The sequence below is a fragment of the Stegostoma tigrinum genome, chromosome X (genome assembly GCF_030684315.1).
Source record: "Stegostoma tigrinum isolate sSteTig4 chromosome X, sSteTig4.hap1, whole genome shotgun sequence".
Classification (NCBI taxonomy): Eukaryota; Metazoa; Chordata; class Chondrichthyes; order Orectolobiformes; family Stegostomatidae; genus Stegostoma; species Stegostoma tigrinum.
In genome coordinates, this window is record NC_081404.1 from 18,261,219 (window position 1) to 18,284,815 (window position 23,597).

The following is a 23,597-nucleotide window of genomic DNA, read 5'->3' on the forward strand; positions in this document are numbered from 1 at the left end:
CTCCTTCATGCCTGAATATTCTTTAGTGTTTAAATATTATCTTGAAACAGACAGACAGTCAGAGGAACCCTTCATCTCAGCTGTCTATGCTGGACTCAAACCCATTTTCTGGAAGTGAAAGGATTATCTGTAAATCCAGAGTGCCATTCTGCACCTTTTCTACTCAACTGAACCCATTCTTAGAAACAGACTACTTCATTTGGCATTTCCAGTTCGTTATCAGATACATGACAGATAATGTGTAAGGTGAGCTTTATTACAGTTTGTTCACTACAAAGTTAAAAGAACTGAATGAAGAAAGTAAAAATGCATATGCTTTGTGGCTGTGAGATCAAAGTATGGAAAGTATCATATTCTCAGAGACCAAAGCAGAATTTCTTGCAGATTTATAAACACTTCTTAATTAATTACCTTCCAAAATCAAACTAATAAGTTAAAGGGGTGGGGGTTAGAAAACAGTGAGGACAAAAATATATTTTGACAAGGTGATGAAGCAGAACTATCACAGAATAACTGTAGAAATCGCTTTTGATGTAGAAATCTAATATCTTTCAGATGTTGTGATAGTCACTGGCATTGGTGTGATACCGTTTTGTCCAGCCAAGGTTCAAATCTACTTTTTCAGAAAACTTCAGCCTCACAAAAACACTAAGCTCGAATAATTTTCAAAATTAAAAACAATTTTCTGGATTGCACTGTGTTCCTTGCCCAACAACTCTCTGAACTATACCCCACAGTCCCCAGTGTTGTGATGTTCTGAAGGGTTTCCTGAAGGATGGCCAAAGACACGAGCCACCAGAGATGAGAAGGATTGAAATCTCTCAAGTGTTCTAAACAATGTACAGTTCAGCTCCCAATCTCTGATCTCATGTATCTCTACATGCCCATTGTCCGCAGCCACTCTGTCTGTGGTCCTGTCATCTGCGCTGCTGTCCGAGCTCTAGAAATAACAAGTACTGAACATTAACGAGACACAGCAAAAATTACCCATGTAGCACAGCTAATGTGCTATCTTGCATAATTCAAATTACAGCACACAGTAAATGTCATACATGATTTAGCCATTTGGAAGATGGATGGTGCACGTAGATGCACCACTTTCACCTCGGGGATCTGGGTTTAGATCAATCGAGATTGAAGGGATGAAGTACATGCTCTCTGTTGGTTGGAAGGGTTTGGCCAGTGTGTGGAGGTCACAGTATAAAAATTAATTTTTAAAAACTGACATTGCAAATGGTTCTTGTTAGTATTTTACTTCCTTCCTCTTCTGGTTCACAGCACTTAGTTTGAGTATGAGACATTTGATTATGAAGTATATGGAATAGAATTTATTAATATCAAACTTTAGTGAAAGCCTTAACTAGACACAAAGTGTGGCTTTCAGTTTCAGTATCATTCAGCTCTCCAAAGGTCTTTTGAAAACCAGGCTTCTTGGTACACTACATTTTCTGACATTAAGAGGTGCAAGTCACTGATAAGAGCTCATGACATGTTTTCCCAAAAGCTTTCTGAGCATCCTGCTCATGCTGTGGTTGTCTACTTCAAAGCTATTTCCCCTCAAACAAGACATACTAACCAACCTTTTCTTAATCTTGCCGAATGAAGAACAAGTGTTATTAACCATTGTTAATGGATATCTAATATATTTATTACACCAGCCATTGAAGTTTGATGTCTGTCTCCCATGGCTGATTTCATGACTCACTTTTTCTTGCACAAGCATTTTTCATATGGAACATTGAGATACTAAAAGCAGAAGGTGAGCTGTGCTTTCTTTTCACGACATCTCAGTCATTCCATTTGGTGCATTAGAATGTTTGTTGCTCCAAGATACAAAGGAGTTTGTTTATTAACCTTTAACTAAGCAAGACATCCAACATACAACTCTCCAAATGTCCAACACTTTACTCTTCCAACGACTGTTCCCCATCCCTTTCAAGCCTGCTGTTGTCACTCCCCTCTTCGAACAACCCATTGGCAATGTTTCCTTTAAACTATTGTTGTGCGTGACAGTTTTTTTTCGTTCATGTTCAACTTAAACTTAAATGTGTGTGGCAATGCACGTGTATCACAGCACAAGGCCAATGTACTCCTTTGCAGGCAGCTTAGTGCAATTATGCAGTGCAGCAGGAACATTGCCTTCTTGCGAACTGTTGTTCCATTCCAACCTCCCAAAAGGATAGAAAGTCATATTACCTTGATTGACTTGAGGAGATCCAGGATGATTTTGGAAAGATTATGTGCAAATTTCCGAATGTCACTGTTGTGTATTGACTCTTTCACGTTTCCAAGTTGGCTGAACTGATTGTGGTAATATGAAAGGCCTTCTTTAATCTTCTTAAGGCACATCTGAAAGAGTCAGAGGTTAAAGATACTTTAAGTGATACCAGTGTGTTTCTCTGCAGTGATGTACATTTCTACCCGAGTCCCATCATCCACAAGAGTTTGGTCCGTGAACCTTTCCATCATTGGCATTCATTGTGCCGCTCCCTGACCATTTGGCAGCACCAACATGACATGGATGAATGTAAAGGTCTATGAACCAGCTCAACATGAAGCTGTCAGGATCCATTCTCCTTAATGATCTGAAGTATGCTTGGGTGCAGTTTCACTGGCTCCATGAACCCTCTGGTAACTCACCAAGTGGGCATTCTTTGTATTTGAAGCTAAACAATAAACATTGGTCGTCACAAAAACAGAAGTTGCTGGAAAAGCTCAGCAGGTCTGGCAGTATCTGTGAAGAGGAATCAGAGTTAACATTTCTTGAGGAAGGGTCACAGGACCCGAAACGTTAACTCCGATTCCTCTTCACAGATGCTGCCAGATCTGCTGAGCTTTTCCAGCAACTTCTGTTTTTGTTCCTGATTTACAGCATCGGCAGTTCTCTCGTTTTTTATTTAGTCGATCACTTGACTGATCACAGCTTCGTCATGGGAAATGCTATTCATTGTAGGGTGGGGGGGGGGGGGGTGGTGGTGGTGGGGTGCCTGTCAATAAAAAGGTTGCCTTCCCTCAAGCACATTGACTCTTAAGGGCAATCTAATGGTTTCTTGGTCACTTTTACTGATAGCAGCCTTTTAAAAGAAAAATCAAATGCTGAAACTGCCAGAGCGGGTTCAGATGATGCCTTCTGTTGGATTATTCGTCCAGCAACAGAACCATTGCCGTACATTGTCAACGACTGCTTACCTCTGGAACGGTCCTGAGTGTGACGGGGTCGCAGCTGTCGCTGACTTCGATACGTGGGATGTCCTCGCTGTCATTCAACTTAAAATTTCTCGGGCAATGCTCCTGTACAGAAAATCACGGGTGGTTCATTATCTAAATAGCTTTAGCGTATAATACACATTGCCATTAAATCAGTCCACGGCGGCAAGCCTGATCGTGTTGACACAGGTGTAACGTTATCCTTTTGCTTTCTTCCTCCACCACTTGTAGCAATCCCCCGAACACTATCCCAGCAGAATTCAGCCAGCACAAGCCAGAGTTTGAACCGGGAGCCTACCTTCCAGCCGATTGAGAGAAATCGGACGCTGGATGTTTAAATCCCGGAGCAGGTACCACTTGACCAACCATGTTACAGCAAGGGTGTAAGTGCCATGCTAGTCTGTGACAATGTAATAAATTGTTAGTCAGCTGTTGCCAAAGGCCAAGCGAAAACGAGGTGAAATGTAAAAAAAACCCAATTGCAATCGTTGACGTGTCTCGTTTCCTGTTTGTGCAAACACATTTTGATGCAATGCATTCTACGCTATTTGCCTGCACCTTTCTTTTTACAAACTGTGTACTTTATTTTGTTTCTACATTCTCCGGGACGATAATAGGTTCAATAATTTACATTTGTGGAAATTAATTCTTTCGCAACTGAACTGCGATTTTTAAAAAGATGAATATCTGTGAAGTTCTGGCCCTTTTTCTTACAACTGGAAGTTTGTACAATGTTCCTGCGCCAGTTCATCTCTGGCTATGGCTGTGGTAATTACCACCTCATGAAACAACAGTACACTTTAGCACAAGAGCTGGACGCCATGAGCCACGGTTCATTTCTCCATTGGCCGGACAACGCGCTCTAACAAGCATTTGAGAGGCGGGGGTGTATGTGGATGGGTGAGTGTATGGAACTATTAAAGGGTGCACGTGTAACAACTCGTTCGTACAATAGAAATTATCACCAACAGTCATTCAAGTTCAGAGGGGATTGACAACAGCTGCACTGAATATTTCTTTCTAACCAACCCCTTTCATGAGATCTGGTGCCTCTTTACTATTACAGCTATAAATATTCACTCAAAGGCATTCTGGAACTTCCTCAGCGCTCCTGTGGTGATGAGATGACTTTAAATCTCGCGGACGTCTGTCAATTTCTCATTTACCTTAACGTGAGTCAAGGTGATGTGAAAGGAAGTACAAACAAAAAAAGCTGGAAATACCGAGCAGTTTCAAAAGCGTCAGAAATAAAGATGATGAAATACCATCGACCTAAAACGTCCAGTCTGGTTTCCGACGTTACCTGATCCTGCTAACTTCTCGAGGTAGCTAAAACTTATTCAATTTTCCATCCCGCCCAGGTTTCCAAAAACTAGGGATCTACTCATCCGTGTAATTGTGCACCGGACTGAATTAATTCTAACCTATATCTTTAAAAGGACACCACATCGAATTGAAAATAAAGCAAAGAACCGAGGATGCTGGAGATCTGAAACAAAAAAAACAAATTGCTGGAGAAACTCAGCGGGTTTGGCAGCATCCGTGGAGAGAAAGTAGTTAACGTTTCGGGTCTGGTAACTCTGCAATCAGTCCTGCTGAGTTTCTGCACTGAATTGCAAATGTTCGGCTGAACTGTGCCGATAGTCAGGGTTAATGCAGGGTGTTCCTGAACCTTCCCCGTACCCACCTGGAGGTGGGTATAACTCTCTCCAGGCTGACGCGGGAATCTGCGTGCTTCCTGCTAAGTGTGGATAACTGGTTCCATGGATGTGTGCAAACAATCATTTGAAGATTCAAGAATTAGGATTTGATATGGCCCAATACTTGACCATACCTTCCTAATCTGTAATTTTATATCAATTTATTGTTTAATACATTAACCATTAGTAAAACTTACACTAATTAACACAAGTGTAGGTGGAATTTAGATCAAGGCAGTCGGGATCGGTGATTACCAGAAAATAATAATTTTGCATCGTATCACCTATAAGAAACAACTTATTCCGTAATATCGGAAGAGCGTTTACCCAATTCTCCTATCAATAATTTTGTCTATTGGATATTTGTGACAAATGTTGCTGAAAAGAAAGACACGTTGCCAAAGCTTTTCGAAAGGGTGCTGATCGGTGGGTGAGCCCAATCTGATAGACCAGGGCGTTGCGGTGTCTCCAGTTGTGATGGTCTGAAGTTTAGTATTCTTGCCTGTAACCTGAGAATTACGCGACAAGGAGCTTCGCCAAATGTCTCTCTTTTCAAAAATATTCAAATTCGATTTTTTTTGGCTCCCTCTCGGGCAAAAGCGTATACACAGGGAATCGCAGCCTCGGTTCTACTGTAAATGAAGGTTTTCGTGAATGATTATCGACTCTTTCATACAAATATTCGTAATTCAAAGGTTTGACAACATTTACATTCCGACGCTTCGTTTTCTTCAAACTGCACTTAGAGCTTCAATCTGCTTTTATTGATGTTTGTCCAATATTTCGTTAATGTTCGCTCTAAGAAATTATTACTCACAAACTAAAGATAAGGAAATCGGCGTTAAAGTAATAAAATATTTGCAGCGAATTGTTTACAAAATGTAACCTTTTTAAAGCTTTAGTCTTTGTCCAAAACAATTCCGCGTTTCAAAATGCAGTCTTTTACAAGCTAATTTTACAATTTATAATTCTTATAATGTAAATACTTGGAGCTATCTGTTGTAGAATTTTTAAAAAAGTATTTGCAGAGTTTAAAAGAGACAGTAGGAACTGCAGATGCTGGAGAATCTGAGATAACAAGGTGTGGAGCTGGATGAACACAGCAGGCCAAGCAGCATCAGAGGAGCAGGAAAGCTGACGTTTCGGGCCCAGACCCTCCTCCAGAAAACATTTATAGGTTTTGTTTTCATTGGATTGCTGTTAAATAAACAGAGTTTTTAAATAAACTTTTGCAGTAACTCACCCATCGATGTGTGTAGTTAAAAGTTTTGGCAGTGAGATTCCTAGAAAGAATGCGACAGGATGTCCAGCTGTGCAGTTGTTCTGGGACTGAGCCCGTGATCCCAGCCACATTGAGAAGCAAAATGAGCGTCAGCAACTCGCCACATCGCTCCATTGCTCACTGAAAATGTACCAGCTCACTACTGAGGTACAGCAGATTGTCAAGCACAAGACACAACAAGCCATGCCTTTATAGGGAATGGTGTTAGAGCGGGATTTCCCACTTCAATTCGAAGAGAGGAAGAGTGATTCAATGTAAATACCTCGGCGAGATTACCTGTCCAACCGGAACAGTGGACAGACGGTAAGGCTCATTTTTCGAACGCACAAAACAGTTTCCACTACGGAACCCTCCATTCCAAAGAGACCAGACAGTTTTACCTTGGCGATGGGAAAGCTTTTAGCAATCATAATCTGGGACAAAGTTAGCAGTCACCCGGGCAAATGTGGATTAATTAAAACTATGAAGTAAAAGCAAATGTTGGTGAGGGTGATACGTTTGATGTAGCCGACATTGACTTCCAACAGGTGTTTGATAAAGTGCCACATAACAGCCTTCTCAACAAACTTGTACCCCTTTAAATAAATGTGACGATAACAGCATGTAAATTTGAATGACAAGAATACAATTTCAAAATCTGAAACGGACTCAAAACTTGGAGTAGTATGAACCGTCAAAAGGATAGTGATAGAATTCAAGAGGACATAGGTTGATGGAATGGGCACATTTGAGACAGATTAAATCTATTGCAGAGAAGTGTGAAGTAATTAATTTTGATGGGAAGAACTAGGAAAGGCAATATCAAATAAAGGGTACACTGCTAAACAGAGTGCTCCTGAAGCCAGTGCCAATATCACTATCTCTGGGCCAGAAGGTCTGCATTCAAATCCTACCTGCCCTGGATATGTATCAAAACATGACTGACCAGGCTGATTAAAAAAATACAATTGTAAAGGATGTGCAAGAACAGTGAGAGCTGGAGATAAATATCCACAAAGCATGATGTGGAGGTGCTCCTGCTGGACTGGGGTGTACAAAGTCAGAAGTCACACGACACCGGGTTATAGTCCAACAGGTTTATTTGGAATCACATAAACATTTGGAGCACAGCCCCTTCATCAGATGCTCGCTCACTGCTGCTGAAGGGGCTGCACTCTGAAAGCTTGTGATTCCAAATAAACCTGTTTGACTATAATCTGATGTTGTGTGACTTCTGCACTTATCCACAAACCCATTAAAGGTGGCAGACCAGAAGGCATTCTAGATCCTTAGCTTTATAAGTAGAGACATAGGAGAATTGTATGGCATCTAATGGCTTTTGTCCTCTGGCAGGAGAGCTGTGAAGGGACTTGCATTGTCCTCTTTGGGGAAGGTCTACTGAATTACAAATCACTGTGGGTTTCCACAGAATCAGGACTCCTGGGGAAGGAAGTCCTACCTACCAAGAGCTACTGGACAATTTGCTCAGTGGACCGCTGCATTGCATCACTGGGAGAATGGTGGCAGCTGAAGAATGACAGCAGAGACCCAGGGTCCAGTAAGTGATGACAGGAGGGGTTTCCTAAGGTGGAAATCACAGGAGGAGGGGTTGAGAGAGTTCAGCAGCAAGGGAAAGAGGCTGATGGTCTCCTTTGCCAATGTTGGGTCCCTCAATCAGGCATTGAGTGCTTTGAACAGGGGATCTTCTCCCCACCCTCAGCAGAAACACAAGCAACTCACGCAGGTTTACATGTTGTGCATCCCACATGGCAACAGGCCATATGCTGGGCTAATACCAGCAGTGGTGGGAAGAGATCATTAATTAGTTTTTCCATATGTCAACAGCCCTCTCTACCCAATTAAATGGCCACACTGTTTCCAAACGCCCAGGTAGGAAGGCATTAGAAAAACAAGGAACTGTGGAAGATTATGAGGAGGATAGATAGGGGTGGATAGGAAGACATAGCCTCTATTAATGGAGGGGTTAATAACTATGGAGTAAAAGGTGAAGAGAAATTTGAAGAGCTTATTTTTTCACTCAGAGGGTGGTATAAGTCAGGAATTCAGCGCCTGAAAAGGTGGTTGAGTCAGAAATTCTTGTAACATTTCAGCAGTAGGTAGAGATTGACTTGTGTTGCCATAACTTCTGAGTTATGGGGCAAAAGCTGGAAAATGGGATCAGTGTAATTAGAGATAATGGGAACTGCAGATGCTGGAGAATCCAAGATTACAAAGTGTGAAGCTGGATGAACACAGCAGACCAAGCAGCGTCTCAGGAGCACAAAAGCTGACGTTTCGGGTCTAGACCCTTCATCAGAGAGGGGGATGGGGAGAGGGAACTGGAATAAATAGGGAGGGAGGGGGAGGCGGACCGAAGATGGAGAGAAAAGAAGATAGGTAGAGAGGAGCGTATAGGTGAGGAGGTAGGGAGGAGATAGGTCAGTCCAGGGAAGATGGACAGGTCAAGGGGGCAGGATGAGGTTAGTAGGTAGGAAATGGAGGTGCGGCTTGGGGTGGGAGGAAGGGATGGGTGAGAGGAAGAACAGGTTAGGGAGGCAGAGACAGGCTGGACTGGTTTTGGGATGCAGTGGGGGGAGGGGACGAGCTGGGCTGGTTTTGTGATGCAGTGGGGGAAGGGGAGATTTTGAAGCTTGTGGAGTCCACACTGATACCATTGGGCTGCAGGGTTCCCAAGTGGAATATGAGTTGCTGTTCCTGCAACCTTCGGGTGGCATCATTGTGGCACTGCAGGAGGCCCATGATGGACATGTCGTCTGAGGAATGGGAGGGGGAGTTGAAATGGTTCGCGACTGGGAGGTGCAGTTGTTTGCTGCAAACCAAGCGGAGATGTTCTGCAAAGCAGTCTCCAAGCCGCTGCTTGCTTTCCCCAATGTAGAGGAAGCCACACCGGGTACAATGGATTCAGTAGACCACATTGGCAGATGTGCAGGTGAACATCTGCTTAATATGGAAAGTCATCTTGGGGCCTGAGATGGGGGTGAGGGAGGAGGTGTGGGGGCAGGTGTAGCATTTCCTGCGGTTGCAGGGGAAGGTGCCGGGTGTGGTGGGGTTGGAGGGGAGTGTGGAGCAGACAAGGGAGTCCCGGAGAGAGTGGTCTCTCGGAAAGCAGACAAGGGTGGGGATAGAAAAATGTCTTGGGTGGTGGGGTCGGATTGTAGTTGGCGGAAGTGTTGGAGGATGATGCGTTGTATCCGGAGGTTGGTGGGGTGGTATGTGAGAACGAGGGTGATCCTCTTTGGGGCGGTTGTGGCGGGGGTGGGGTGTGAGGGATGTGTTGCGGGAAATGTGGGAGACGCGGTCAAGGGCATTCTCGACCACTGCGGGGGGAAAATTGCGGTCCTTGAAGAATGTGGACATCTGGGATGTGTGGGAGTGGAATGCCTCATCGTGGGATCAGATGCGGCGGAGGCGGAGGAATTGGGAATAGGGGATGGAATATTTCCAGGAGGGTGGGTGGGAGGAGGTGTATACACCACCTCCCACCCTGCAGCCCAATGATATCAATGTATACATCTCCTCCCACCCACCCTCCTGCAAATATACATTGGGGAAACCAAGCAGAGGCTTGGGGACCGCTTTGCAGAACATCTCCGCTCGGTTCGCAACAAACAACTGCACCTCCCAGTCGCGAACCATTTCAACTCCCCCTCCCATTCCTCAGACGACATGTCCATCATGGGCCTCCTGCAGTGCCACAATGATGCCACCCGAAGGTTGCAGGAACAGAAACTCATATTCCGCTTGGGAACCCTGCAGCCCAATGGTATCAATGTGGTCTCCACAAGCTTCAAAATCTCCCCTTCCCCCACTGCATCACAAAACCAGCCCAGCTCGTCCCCTCCCCCCACTGCACCACACAACCAGCCCAGCTCGTCCCCTCCCCCCAACTGCATCCCAAAACCAGCCCAGCCTGTCTCTGCTTCCCTAACCTGTTCTTCCTCTCACCCATCCTTTCCTCCCACCTCAAGCCGCACCTCCATTTCCTACCTACCACCTCATTCCGCCTCCTTGACCTGTCCATCTTCCCTGGACTGACCTATCCCCTCCCTACCTCCTCACCTATACTCTCCTCTCTACCTATCTTCTTTTCTCTCCATCTTCAGTCCGCCTCCCCCCCCTCCCTATTTATTCCAGTTCCCTCTCCCCATCCCCCTCTCTGATGAAGGGCCCGATCGAGGCCCGAAACGTCAACTTTTGTGGTCCTGAGATGCTGCTTGGCCTGCTGTGTTCATCCAGCTCCACACTTTGTTATCAGTGTAATCGGATCTTTGTTGTTTGGTGCTGACGTGATGGGGCTAATGGCTTCTTTCTGTGTACGCATGTCTATGAGTCTGAGTTATGACAAATCATTATATTGCAAGTTGTAAGAATGCTGCAGTTGACAATCAGACAAATGGATGTTAAGGAGTCAGTAAATCCTTAACCCATTCACTTTAATTCTCTAAGGAACTGTGTGGGGCTTACAGGTTGATCTGCATCTCAGAGTAAATGATGCTGAGTTTGGCCTTGCCAAGCCCTCTTGTACCACTCACCATGGGTGTAATTGACCATTACCAAAGCAACCATGTGTTATTTAGGACAACCTCAAGCGAGTGATTGAATTAATAAATCTTCTTTTCATCAGATCAAAGCAAGAGATGACAAGCAACTCATTGCATTAACAATTGTTTATTAAAATCAGAAGTATGATTCGCAATATTTAAACTTAAACATTGAATATGTAAACTGCTGTTAGTCGATATTATGGTAGACAGGGTTAGCTAATAAAATGAACTAAAAAGGTTATACATGTAGTGATTCTCCCTTAAATGGATTGTTATATATTATTGTTATTACTTATGAGTGAGAGCTATGCCTGAGATACATAAAATTTCACAAATGAATGCATGATTTGAGAGATTAATTTAAGGTGTAGCTCCCTAGAATGCAAAGAGGTTAGTAACCAGACTTTAATTTATCCAATTAATCTAATATAACCAGTGGTTAGCAATTTTTTATAACTTATACAGTTTTGTTCTTATGAGCTAAGTTGTGTATTTGCCACCTTTGCACATCCATATTAACTTTTGCAATTGGCATGATGAACCTTATTTTGTAGCTGTACCATCTGAAATTCTCCAAATCTCTGCTCTGACTAAATCCACATACATATTAATAACTGTACCTGGACTGTTGGCTTCTAGGGTTCGTGACAAAATTTGTCAGCATTTCACAAGAATTACAATCTGACAAATGGGTTGTAAAACTGATGGCTGGGATTCATGGGGAAGGATTCACTGTGGTCTGCATTTTCCTTTGCTTTGAGTATTTGCCTTGCTCTTTATTTCTGAAAAAAAACTTTATCAAATTTCAAACAATGTGTCTGGAGCATTGCCTCTAAATATTGTAATCCTGTCAATGCAAATGAAAATGAGGATGGATATATAACAGACTGATGCCGCATCTATTGCTCTAAATCAAAATTAATGGGGTTTGAATCACAACATCAGGCTAAAATAGCATGCGTACTGTTCTAGTCTGATTTCTCTGCAAATTAGCAGTTTAGGAAGTTAGAGTTCCTTTGGTATGAGCTAAATAATAGGGAGTTTCTGCATTGTTCATGGTCAATTTACTTCCCTCAAGCAACAGAAGCAAAATAGATTAATTGCTCATTCATCTCATTTACTATTCATGGGATCTTGCTATATACAAATTGGCTGCCATGTTTGCCAATAGTGACCACACTTTAAAAGTTTTTAAGTTGGGTGTGAAGCTCTTTCAGACACCCTGCAGATGTGAAAGGTGTTACCTAAACACATGTTAGCATTTTCTGTCCTTCATCAATGGGGTAAATCATATCAATGCACATATAGAAGAAAAGGAAGTGACACGAGGATAAGAGATAGTAGGAACTGCTCATGCTGGAGTTTGAGATAACAAGGTGTAGAGTTAATCAATCCTATACTCCCAGTGGGCAGGTTTGATCAGAGGGAGTGAGTCAGAAATTTGTGCTGAAATGTTATGACTCCACTGTCAACAAGGACAGTCTTTGAATACTGCTCTCACTGGAGCCCAAGTGTAGTCAGTATACCCTACGCCGTTTGTTAGATCCCAATCAAAATAAAGTCTGCCAGCTACTTTTATCAGGAGGACATTATCCCCCTTTAAATAGACATGCTGAGCAGTCAGGTCAGCAAGACAGTAGGATGGGACAGTTTGGAATGCTGCTCATAAAAAGTCACTAATGACATTTGATGGACCCTTCAAGCAAGTGTTGAGAGAGTCCTAGTGAGAATTGTGGGTTTACCCTAGAGGAAGTCAAGTTTGAGAGTGGCAGAAGAATAGGATGACTGAAGAGTAGTGTTAAGTTGGATTTGACAGGACAGGTTGCGGGGGCTGGGGGCGGGGCGGTTGCAGGCCATGTGGATTGAGGTTAAAAGATATCACAATTAGGCAGCAGAAAGGGCAAGAGAAAGGAGAGAATGACGCAAAATTGTGAATAAAAGAAAAGGAGATAGAAATTTAAAGCTAAAATCTGGAACTGAAGCAGGCATGTGAATGAGCAACGGTTGAGGAAATCAGTTATTTAAAACACAAACACTGACATCTTTACATGGTTAGTGGCACTTTAATGAAGCTTAACTCAAATGCAAACTTTCTTGGCAATTATCCATACCTATTTCAATTAGATCAAGAAGGGTGGTATTGTTTAATCTAGTGTCACCATCAGAATTCAACATCACTAGTGCCCCTCAATCATAAACATGTGTTAGCTCATACTAAGATAATAAAATGTGAGGCTGGATGAACACAGCAGGCCAAGCAGCATCTCAGGAGCACAAAAGCTGACGTTTCGGGCCTAGACCCTTCATCAGAGAGGTGCTCCTGAGATGCTGCTTGGCCTGCTGTGTTCATCCAGCCTCACATTTTATTATCTTGGAATTCTCCAGCATCTGCAGTTCCCATTATCTCTGATACAATTTTAGCTCATACTAGTCACTCTTTCATTCAAATCTTCACTTTGCCAGTGAGTTAAAATAAAAGGTTTTCTAACTATCTTCCTTGCTCTTTTGTGCTTTTCATTAATTCTGTCTTTCTCTCTTACCCTCTCTTGTTTAAAGCTTCTTCTTCCTTTCTTAGTTTCGCTCTTAATCCTTTATTTTCTCTCATATGCTCTCCGCTTATGTGCAATCTATGACAACACTGCTTATAGATTCCCTACAGTGCAGACAGATGCCACTCAGCCCATTGAGGTTGCGATAACCCTCTGAAGAGTATACCACCCAGACCCACCATGGCTAACCCATTTAACTTGGACACTGAGGTGTAATTTTTTGCATGTCCAATTCTCCTAATATGCACATCTTTGGACTGTGGGAGGAATCCAGAGCACCCGAAGGAAACCCATGCAGACACGGGGAGAACATGCAAACTCCACAGAGACAGTCACCCTCGGCTTGAAGGGAATCCAGGCCCCCCGGTGCTGAGGCAGCAGTGCTAACCTTGAGCTACCTTGCCGCCCTGCTTAAGTCACCTGACTGTGATGTGGAACAGAGAAAATTTACGAAGAGAAAGAAAGTGAGATATGGGCGTGGTATTATCTTGCTTTTTCTATATATGTTAAATATCTTGCCTGGACAAACCACAATACGTGAATAACATATTTCAGGACATTACCTGTTATATGTAACTTTTGAAAATTATACTTGATAATCTGACAGCTTCTAGGTAGATCAGATAATTTCCTTTAAGTTTGTGTAACTCAGATTTACAGTGTATTATAAGATCCTTTCACTGATTGATTATCATACCAAGTGCTGCCTCATCTGGTTGGCCCATAGAGATGTAACACCTGGTAGATTACAGTATGACAGGTAAAAAACATATTAGTTTGCACACATTGATACATATATGTTAAGTATGCAACATTCCATGCATTCCGTGTTCTGCAATTCTGGCCTCTGGTGTATCACCCATGTCCTTTGCCCCATACATTGGTGAGTGAGCCTTCAACTGTCTGGGATCCAAGTTTGAAAGTCCTTCTTTAAACCTCTCTATACCTTTTTCTCTTGCCTCAAGATCACCATTCAAATGTCCTTCTTAGTCTAAGCTTTTGGTCACCTGTCACATCTTCTTATGTAGCTTAATTGGTGTCAAATATTGGCTAATTACACTCCTGTGAAGCACCTTGGGAAGGTTTTATTAAGTTCAAGATTTAATAGCAGTATTAGTCAAAGAGAGACTTGCATTTAGAGTCATAGAGTCAAACAACATGGAAACAGACCCTTCATTCCAACCAGTCCATGCTGATCATAATCTCAAATTAAACTAGTCCGACCTGCCTGCTCTTGGAACATATCCCTCCAAATATTTCTTATTCATGTACTTATCTAAATGTCTTTCAAACGTTGTAACTGTACCCACATCCACCACTTCCTCTGGAAGTTCATTCGACACATGAGCCACTCTTTGTGTAAAAAAATTGCCCCCATGTCTTTTTAAAATCTTTCTCCTCTCAATATAAAAATGCCCCATTGTTTTCAAATCCCTCACCCGAGGGAAAAGACACCTGCCATTTACCTTATTATTACCCCTCATTATTTTATAAACCTCTATAAGATCCCCTGTCAACCTCCTACACTACACTGAGAAAAGTCCCACCCTATCCCGCCTCTCCTTATAAGTCAAACCCTCCATTCCCAGCAACTTCTGGTAAACCTCTTTTGAATCCTCTCCAGTTTAATAATATCCTTCCTGTAACAGGGAGACCAGACCTGGACACAGTACTCCAGAAGAGGCCTCGCCAACATCCTATACATCCTCAACATGACGTCCCAGCTCCTATACTCAAAGGTCTGAGCAATGAAGGCAAGCGTGCTAAATGCCTTTTTAACCACCTATATGTGATGGTGGTATATATCTTTGAATTATGAGAGTTATGTACCTGAACCCCTAAGTCTCTCTGTTCTACAATACTGCCCAAGGCCCCACTTTTAATTGTACGAGTCCTGTCTTTGTTTGTTTTACCAAAATGCAACACTTTGCATTTCTCCAAATTAAACTCCATCTGCCACTTTTCAACCCATTGACCCAATTGGTCAAGATCTCTTCGTAGTCTTAGATAACCTTCTTCACTGTCCACTATACCACCAATCTAGGTGTAATTTGCAAACTTACTAACCATGCATTCTGTATTCCCATCTCAATCATTTATATAAATGACAAACAAGAGTTAACCCAACACCGATCCCTTTACAAAGTGCCTTTACCTCAGGACATTCCAAAATGTTTTCCAGCCAACGAAGTACTTTTTGAAGTGTAGTCATGTTGTAATGTAGAAAATGGTAAACAATTTGTGCACAACAAGATCTCAAGAACAACATTGAGATTATGACTTATTTTTAGTGATGTAGGTTGCAGGATAAATGTTGACCTTGGGACGACAGAACTCTTCAGCTCTTCTTCAAAATACTTTTTTTATAATTCATTCATGGGATGCAAGCATCTCTGGCTGGTCCAGCATTTATTGCCCATCCCTAATTGCCCAGAGGGCAGTTAAGAGCCAACCACATTGCTATAGGTCTGGAGTCACATGTAGGCCAGACCAGGTAAAGACAGCAGAGTTCCTTCCCTAAAGATAATGAGTAAACTAGATGAGCTTTTCCTGACAACTGGGAATGGTTTCATGGTCATAATTTGACTCTTATATCCAGATTATTATTGAATTTAAATTCCACCTTGGCAGGATTTGAACTCAGGCCTCCAGAATACTATCTGGGTCTCTTGATCAATAGGCTTGCGATAATAACACTAGGCCATCATCTACCTCCATATCACCAGAGTGGAAGACAGGATTTTATTTTAATATCTCATCTGAAACAAAGAATTTAACAAAATATTCCACTGTAATAACATCACAGCTGAATTCAATCCTGTCCTTATCTGACATGTATGTGGATACAATTCACTTTCCAATAGTGGTCATTGGGGAGAGCAATATAATTTTCCTAATAAGCTGGAAATTCCACCTGATTCTGCACCCTTTTCTTCAATCACACACAAAAAAAATCGATGTTTAAATTGCATGTGTTGGTTCCTGGTTCTCACACATTTAAGGACATTAAAAAGTAGACAAGGGCTATATCTAACCAAAGGTTCATGGTCAGTTTTTGGGGAAGTGGTTGCTGACATTGAGTTAGCTGGAAATAAATTTCAACAATACGATAAAGAGATCATGTTGATGAATGAGCTCATTCCCCTTTGTACTAACCTCTCAACAAAGTTATTTTCTCTGACGTAAAGGCTAAATGCACAATTTTTCAAATGGCATAATTAATGTGATGTGCTGGCCCATGCTGCACTGTACATACAATACATACACCATGTGGACTCCAGTGGTTCAAGAAGGGATCACCACCTTCTCAAGGGCAATTAGTGATGTGCAATAAATGCTGGGGTTGCCAATGATGCTCACATCTCATGAACAGATGATAAAAATATTAGGAATTAATTCAGTTCTATGAACTCAGGATAAGGCTTCTTGCCATTTGAAATTTGTCACAATTTGACAGCCCAGGATAAATCCCACTAATTTCCACACTTGTCATGGAAAGTCAAGTTTGCTCTTCACATGCCACACTTTTGCAAAAAGATACCCAAACACATTGAAGGCACCAGGCCAGGATTTTCAATTGCCCATCAGGCAAGACTGATGTGAGTACGCTTTGAAAAGCACACATGGATGGCATGTCAAAATTCAAACACCTCTGGGACATGTCAGAATTTTGAAAGTGCTGGATGTAGGAAAAAGTGGAAATGCACTTGCCTCCAACTAATGACTTGGAAACTCCTTGGCGAGCTTGTTTCTGCCTTGAAGGTGATTTTTGAATTGCAGACAGGTAAAATTGAACAGTCTATTTGTTTTCCCATATTTTACTAAAGTTAAACAGTCTATTGCAGTTAGTGTACAGCTGTCAGCTTCAATGTAGGGACCAGTTATTCTTTTGTGACGAAACATTTTTGCCATAAGGGATTTTTGTTCTAGCAGTACTGCTCAGTTGGCCTTTTGGCTAATTTTGTGTGCGGTGAAACTGCTTGCTCTCCAATGTGATACCTCCTGTTCTCTGCAAGATAGCAACAAGCATCATCATGGTTGGCATCTCCCTTTAAGCATAGTGCTCTGCAGGTAGAACTCAGTGCTGCTAACTGGGCATTGAGCTTGGCATAACCAATTAGGGCATTTATATTTGAAGGTTTTGTCACATAAGCAACAGTTGGGATCTGGGAATTCATGACCCTGAATTAAAAGTCAAGTCTCTGGTATCTCTGGTCATGAATAAATTTCCCCATGTGATAGTTTAAAAAAAAAATTGTGCACATGATCTGGGTGTTGTCGGCTAGGTCATTCCAAGTTATCTACAGGGCGGTTAAGAGTCAACTGGACTTCTGAGGATCTAGAGTTACATGTAGGCCAGACCAGGTGAGGATTGCAGATTTCCTTCCCTACAGGATATTAGTGAACTCAAACGGTTATTACAATAATCAATAGTTGTTAAATGGTTGCTATTAGGCCAGCTCTCTATTCCACATTTTTTATTGAATTCAAATTTCTCCATTTGTCATGGTGGGATTCAAACCAATTTCCCTAAAAGGAAAAGCTAGAACTAGTTGGTTAGGCCATTATATGAAGAAATGCTCATCTTTGATTTAGCTATGCAGAGAAACTATTAAATGAGAGGAAAAAAGTTAGTCTGGAATTTTAGAGATTACATAAATGAAGTAATTTACCCCTGCACATTTATCCCAGTGCTAGTTCTTAAAATGAACCTGTTTACCCTAATCCCAATTCCCCCTTTCATTTTTATGGTTTTACAAATACATGTCCAAATCCCTTTAAAATTATGTTACAATTTCAGTCTTGAGAACAGTCGTGTACTGATCATTTTACTGGGCTAGTAATCTAAAGCTGAAGTTTTGAACAAGAGTCATATTGGACTTGAAATATTAACTCTCTTTCTGTCTCCACAGATGCAACAGACCTGCTGAGTTTCTCTAGCACTTTGTTTTATTTCAGAATTCCAGCATCTGTAATATTTTGTTGTTATGAGAGAAATCCAGAACCTTGAACTGAAAATCCAGTTAGTGAAGTCAAATCCTGCCAATAGCAATTTGAGATTTTGAATTAAGAATTTAAAGCTCTGTAACTAAAAATTAAAAGTGATCGTGAAACTTTTGAATTGCTGTTACAACCTGACTGGTCTACAAATGTTAAAGGGAAAGAATCCCACCACTCTTAACTGACTTCAGCCTATGTGTGACTCCAGTCTCCATATCAATGTGGCTGACAACTAACAGTCCATTGAAATAAGCTTATTCGAGTCAGTCAATCAGTTGTATCTCCATGCAATTAAAATACTTTTCTAAAGGATTTAAAAATTATTTACCTACTTCCCTTTTCAAAGTTATGATAGATTTTGCTTTCTCTGTTGTTTCTGGATGGGCTTCCCATATTCTCAAAGCATTAAGCATCAAAAACAAATCCCCTAATTTTTCCCTTTGTTTTTTTTTGCTGATGGTCTTTAGCTTGTGTTCTTTCATAACTGACTCACCAACCAATGGGGATAATTTCTTTTTCCCATTTACCTTATTAAAGCCCCTTATAACTTTGATTGCATATCTGTCACAATCTTTTGAACCTAAGTCTGATGTGATAATGGTTCAACCCCAAAGCAGCAGCAGTCTAAACACAGCCTTGGGTCACTTGAAAACCCTTTCCATTACATGTAGGCATTTGGGTGATCTCAGTCAGAATATTCCTACATGCACGGCTTAACATATTAATTGTGTGTACTCTGATACATGTAGATTGTCAGGGAATTCCACCTTTCAGTAATGCTTCACAATATTTGAAGTAATTAATCATGATTTCTGCTCCTGGTCATTTTATCACAGAGTGCTTTACATCCAATGAAGTATTGCTATAGTGCAGTCATGCTTGTAATGTAGGAAAAACAGCAAACCGATTTTCACATACCGAGCTCCTGCAATGAGACATATAATTAAGTAATCAGTTTTTAGTGGTGTTGAGAGATAAATATTGGCCAGTCATTCCAAACTTGCATCACAAATTCCCAGGGTGGTTCCACAATTCACTGATTGACACAGGTGTCTCAATTATTTCCGTGTCTTTTCTAAATGTTATAGTTACATATCCAGGTGTTATCATCACCAGTAACTTACCACCAGATGACAGACAAGTTATGTCATGAAAATATTTTCTGGGGGCTGCTTCTGTTTATGGTGAATTTCCGTGAATTGGATTTTGCTTAGTTGCATTTATTTTTGCTAACTGCCACAGAGCATCAAAGCTTGTAAGATAGGTCAGCGCATCTTCCTCCATTGCCAAAAAAAAATTGTAAGTAAATAGCATCTTATTTCACCTCTCAGAAACATCTAATACACTGAACTATTTTGAAGTGCTATGAGTGTTTTTGTAGGAAGTGCTAAGTGTGATATGAATTCTGGCCAAAATACTGCTTCTCTTCAAATAGTGACATGGAATCTTTAACATTTACTTGGGGCAGAGAATTATAAAGGAACTTTCACCAGTGAGCAAAACAAGTTTCATCATTAACTCTGATTTACTGCCTGGTGTTCTGGAACAACGTTTGATTTTACAGTCTTAACCTAGGGATGGCAAAAACAGCCAGGACTCTGCTCCAATGACTGCTGCCAGAAAATGTATGTATGCAGATGTCAGACAAGGACAGAGTCAAGATTGCACATATAATTTCTCCACCTTCATCTGCTCATATTTACTGCCAGGACTATTAAGTGAAGTGTGTGTTGTTTGGCGACGTAGTGAAGGGTGCTGGTGCTATAGATGTGCATTTCCAGGAGAAATAATCAGAAAATAAAATAATGCCGCATATTCAGCTCATTCTTTATTTCTCCAGAAGAATTTGTTTTACTTTTTTAACAAAAATTTTCTCTCCTCCAAAGGCATTAATAGGATACAGTTCTACAAGTACCACGTGGTTGAAAATGATTTTGACATTCAGTGGTATGGTAGTCAGCTTTTCCACTATAGAGAGGTTTAGCTACATGGAAATGCCTGGACAAAAAAGATCACGAACCTTTGCCAAGAAAAAGTTGGACTCCAGAGTACGCTGATTTGCATGTATTAATGAAGTCCCTGTAAATTTATCATTCCTGCTTCTGGGGTATTTCAAATGAAGAGCAGCTGCTGCATTTTCTCACATAACAGTAATTGATCTTCAAATAAACTGCATGTGATGCGTTTTGATACATGTGGCTCTATAAGTACACACATCATCATTTCACCAGTGACTCCCCTTGTTTGAAAAGGTTAGGAGGTCATTCCACTAATTCCCAGAATGAAGGGTATATCTCATGGAGAAAGGTTGAACGGTTAAGCCTTTGCCTATCAGGGTTCAGAAGAATTAGTAGTGACCTCATTGAAACATACAGGATCCTGAGGTGACTTGATAAGATGGATACTGAGAGGATGTTTCATCTTGTAGGGGACACCAGAAATAAATAGACACAATTTAAAAATAATAGGTCTCCCTTTTAAGATAGAGAGGAGCTTTTTTTTTGTTTTTCAAGGGATAATAATGGTTTGTGGAATTCTCCATCTGCCAGATGTTTTCCCACTCACTCAACCTAACCCATCTATCTACAACCTCCTTATGTCTTCTTCACAACAGATTTTCCTACCTATTTTGTGTCATCTACTAGTTTAGCTACCATGCCTTCACTCTCATCATCTATGTAATTGATACAGATTGTAAAAGCTGATGCCTCAGCACAGACCTCTGTGGGACTACATTCATCACATCCTGTCAATCAGAAAAAGACCCATTAATACATACTCTGAGTCTTCTGCTAGCCTGTCAATCTTCTATCCATGCTAGTATTTTACACCCTACACCATGTGATTCTACTGCGCTTAATAATCTTTTATGCACCAGTTTATCAAATGCATTTTGGAAATCCAAGCACAACATATCAATGGGCTTCCTGTTATACACAGTGCATGTTACTCCTTCAGTGAATTCAAATAAATTGGTTAAACATGATTTCCTTTTCACAAAACCACATGGCTCTTCCTGATTACCTTGAATTTCACTAAGTCCCCAGTTATAACCTTAAAAATAGATCCTAACACCTTCTCCATGACAAACATTAAGTTAACTTGCCTATAGTTCCTATCTTCCATCTCCTCCATCTTTAAATACAGAGGATATATGGGCTATTTTCCAGTCTGATGGAACATTTACAGAATCTAGAGAATTTTAGAAAATCAAGACCAACACATTTACTAAATAAAAACCGAAAGAACTGTGGATACTGTAAATCAGCAACAAAGATGGAAATTGCTGGAAAGACTCAGCAGGTCTGACAGCATTTGTGGACAGAAATCAGAGGTAACGTTTTGGGTTGAGTGACCCTCATAATAGCATTTACTACCTCATTAGCTCCCTCTTTTAAGACCTTAGGATGAAGTCCATCAGGACCTGGAGACTTGTCATTCCACAGCTCAGTTTGCTCAGTACTGCTCCCCTGGTGATTGTAATTTCACCAAGTTCCTCTCCTCCTTCTGCCTCCTGATTTACAGTTATCATTGGAATTATTTTTCTGCTATAGTGAAGACAGAGCAAAACATTTGTACATTCCTTCCACCATTTCCTTATTATCAACTTTTAACTTCTCATTTTTCACTCCTACAGAATCAACAGTTATGCTACCTTCTCTTTTCCTTTCTCATGGAATCCCTACAGCGTGGAAGCAGGCCATTTGACCCATTGAGTCCACACCGACCCTCTGAAAAGCATCCCACCCAGACCTACCCCCCATCCCAATAACCCTGCATTTCCCACGGCTTATCCACTAGCCTGCACATCTGAGGACACTATGCACACTTTCGCATGGCCAATCCAACTAACCTGCACATCGCTGGACATTATGGGACAACTTACCATGGCCAGTCCACCCAAACCTGCACATCTTTGGACTGTGGGAGGAAATCAGAGACACGGGGAGAACATGCAAACTCCACTCAGACAGTTGCCCAAGGCTGGCATCAAACTCAGGTCGCTGGCACTGTGAGGCAGCAGTGCTGACCAATGAGCCACAGTGCCATCCTTTCAAAATACGTGTATAAGCTCTTATTATCCTCTTTTACATTTCTAGCTAGTTTCCTTTTCTACTTTAGTTACTTTTTCCTGATTAACTTTTTAGTCATTCTCAGCCAATCTGTAAGTACTGGTCTATCATCTGACTTGCCATTGTTGCAGTTTTGTGCTTTTTCCTTAAATGTGATATTTTACTTAATTTCTTTAGTTAACCACAGATAGTGGTTCCCCACCTTGGAACTTTTCTTTATAGCAGGAATATATTCATTCTGAGTATCCTGAAATATCCCCTTGAAGGTTTACCGTTGCTTCTTTACTGAGCGTTCTCCTAGCCTGGTGCCCCAGTTCACATCAGTTTTCATGCCGACATAGTTGCCCCTGATATTAGTTGCCCTTAAAATATTAGCCTTAGACTCACTCTTCTACTTTTCAAATTGGATGTAAAATTCACTTGCGGTTGTTAATCCCTTTGAGGTGCCTTTACTTCGAGGTCATTAATTAGAAGAAATAGGAATGGTCATTCTAGTTTAACAAGGAAAATCTGGGCCTCAAAAGTCCTGTCCTTTTAAAAATATGAATGACAGAAGTTTGAGTTATATTTTAGGTGACGAGGTGATGGTTTACATGGACAATGGTTTGTAATGCCAGGGTGTGCCTGCACGGAAGTGCTTTTTGAAGAAGCATGTGTCAAAGCACGAATTGCTTCTTAATTTTGCTTTTCATCATTTACAGTACCTGTACTGGGCTGGCATAGTGCCACATGCTCTTCTACAAAGCATTATGTAATTCCTCCATCAGAATTTATTCTGACAACAGCCTAACCCCTGAAGCTCTAACCTGTTAAAGTGAGATTCCAGGAGTTTTTATTCGTCAGCCTTCCAGGTACTGACTTTCTGGCAGTTTTGTGCCATTACGCAGACTGACTCAGTGAAATTCCTTCACTAAAAATTTCTGAAGTTCCTCTCCTGCTTGCATTGAATCATTTAAAAAAAAACCACTGGAGGCTTTACTGACTAACTTCAGCATCTTGGAATTCCTGGATTACTGCACACTTGTAGCTATTGTATTGAGGAGGATAGTTTGGAACAGGTTTACATTTTTGGATGACAATCAGGTGATAGAAGAATTTAGCCTTCTTTGTAGTGGTATTATGCTATTCAAGTTGTATTTATAAATAAATATTCCAAAACCATTCAAAATCTTCCCTTTGCTTTGCCTCTGATTTCCTTGTAAAATGCAACTCATACTACAGAAATGTGCGTATACAACAAT

The 23,597-nt window shown here is 41.3% G+C and overlaps 1 protein-coding gene across 2 annotated transcripts in view; it reads right to left on the minus strand.

Annotated features, from left to right (window-relative positions):
- Positions 1–305: 305 nt before the first annotated feature.
- LOC125448362 (interleukin-23 subunit alpha-like) overlaps positions 306–23,597 on the minus strand; it is a 38,038-nt gene continuing 14,746 nt past the window's right edge. The window contains exons 1-4 of one of the 2 annotated variants that reach the window (XM_048523644.1): positions 6,151–6,334; positions 3,190–3,291; positions 2,197–2,349; positions 306–940 (exon numbers count right to left, since the gene is read on the minus strand). In XM_048523644.1, coding sequence (XP_048379601.1) covers positions 725–940; positions 2,197–2,349; positions 3,190–3,291; positions 6,151–6,303 — 624 coding nt within the window. In that variant the 5' untranslated portion in view covers positions 6,304–6,334 and the 3' untranslated portion in view covers positions 306–724. Of the gene's footprint in view, positions 941–2,196; positions 2,350–3,189; positions 3,292–6,150; positions 6,335–23,597 lie in introns of those variants that run through there. The other variant, XM_048523645.1, reaches the window with a different exon arrangement.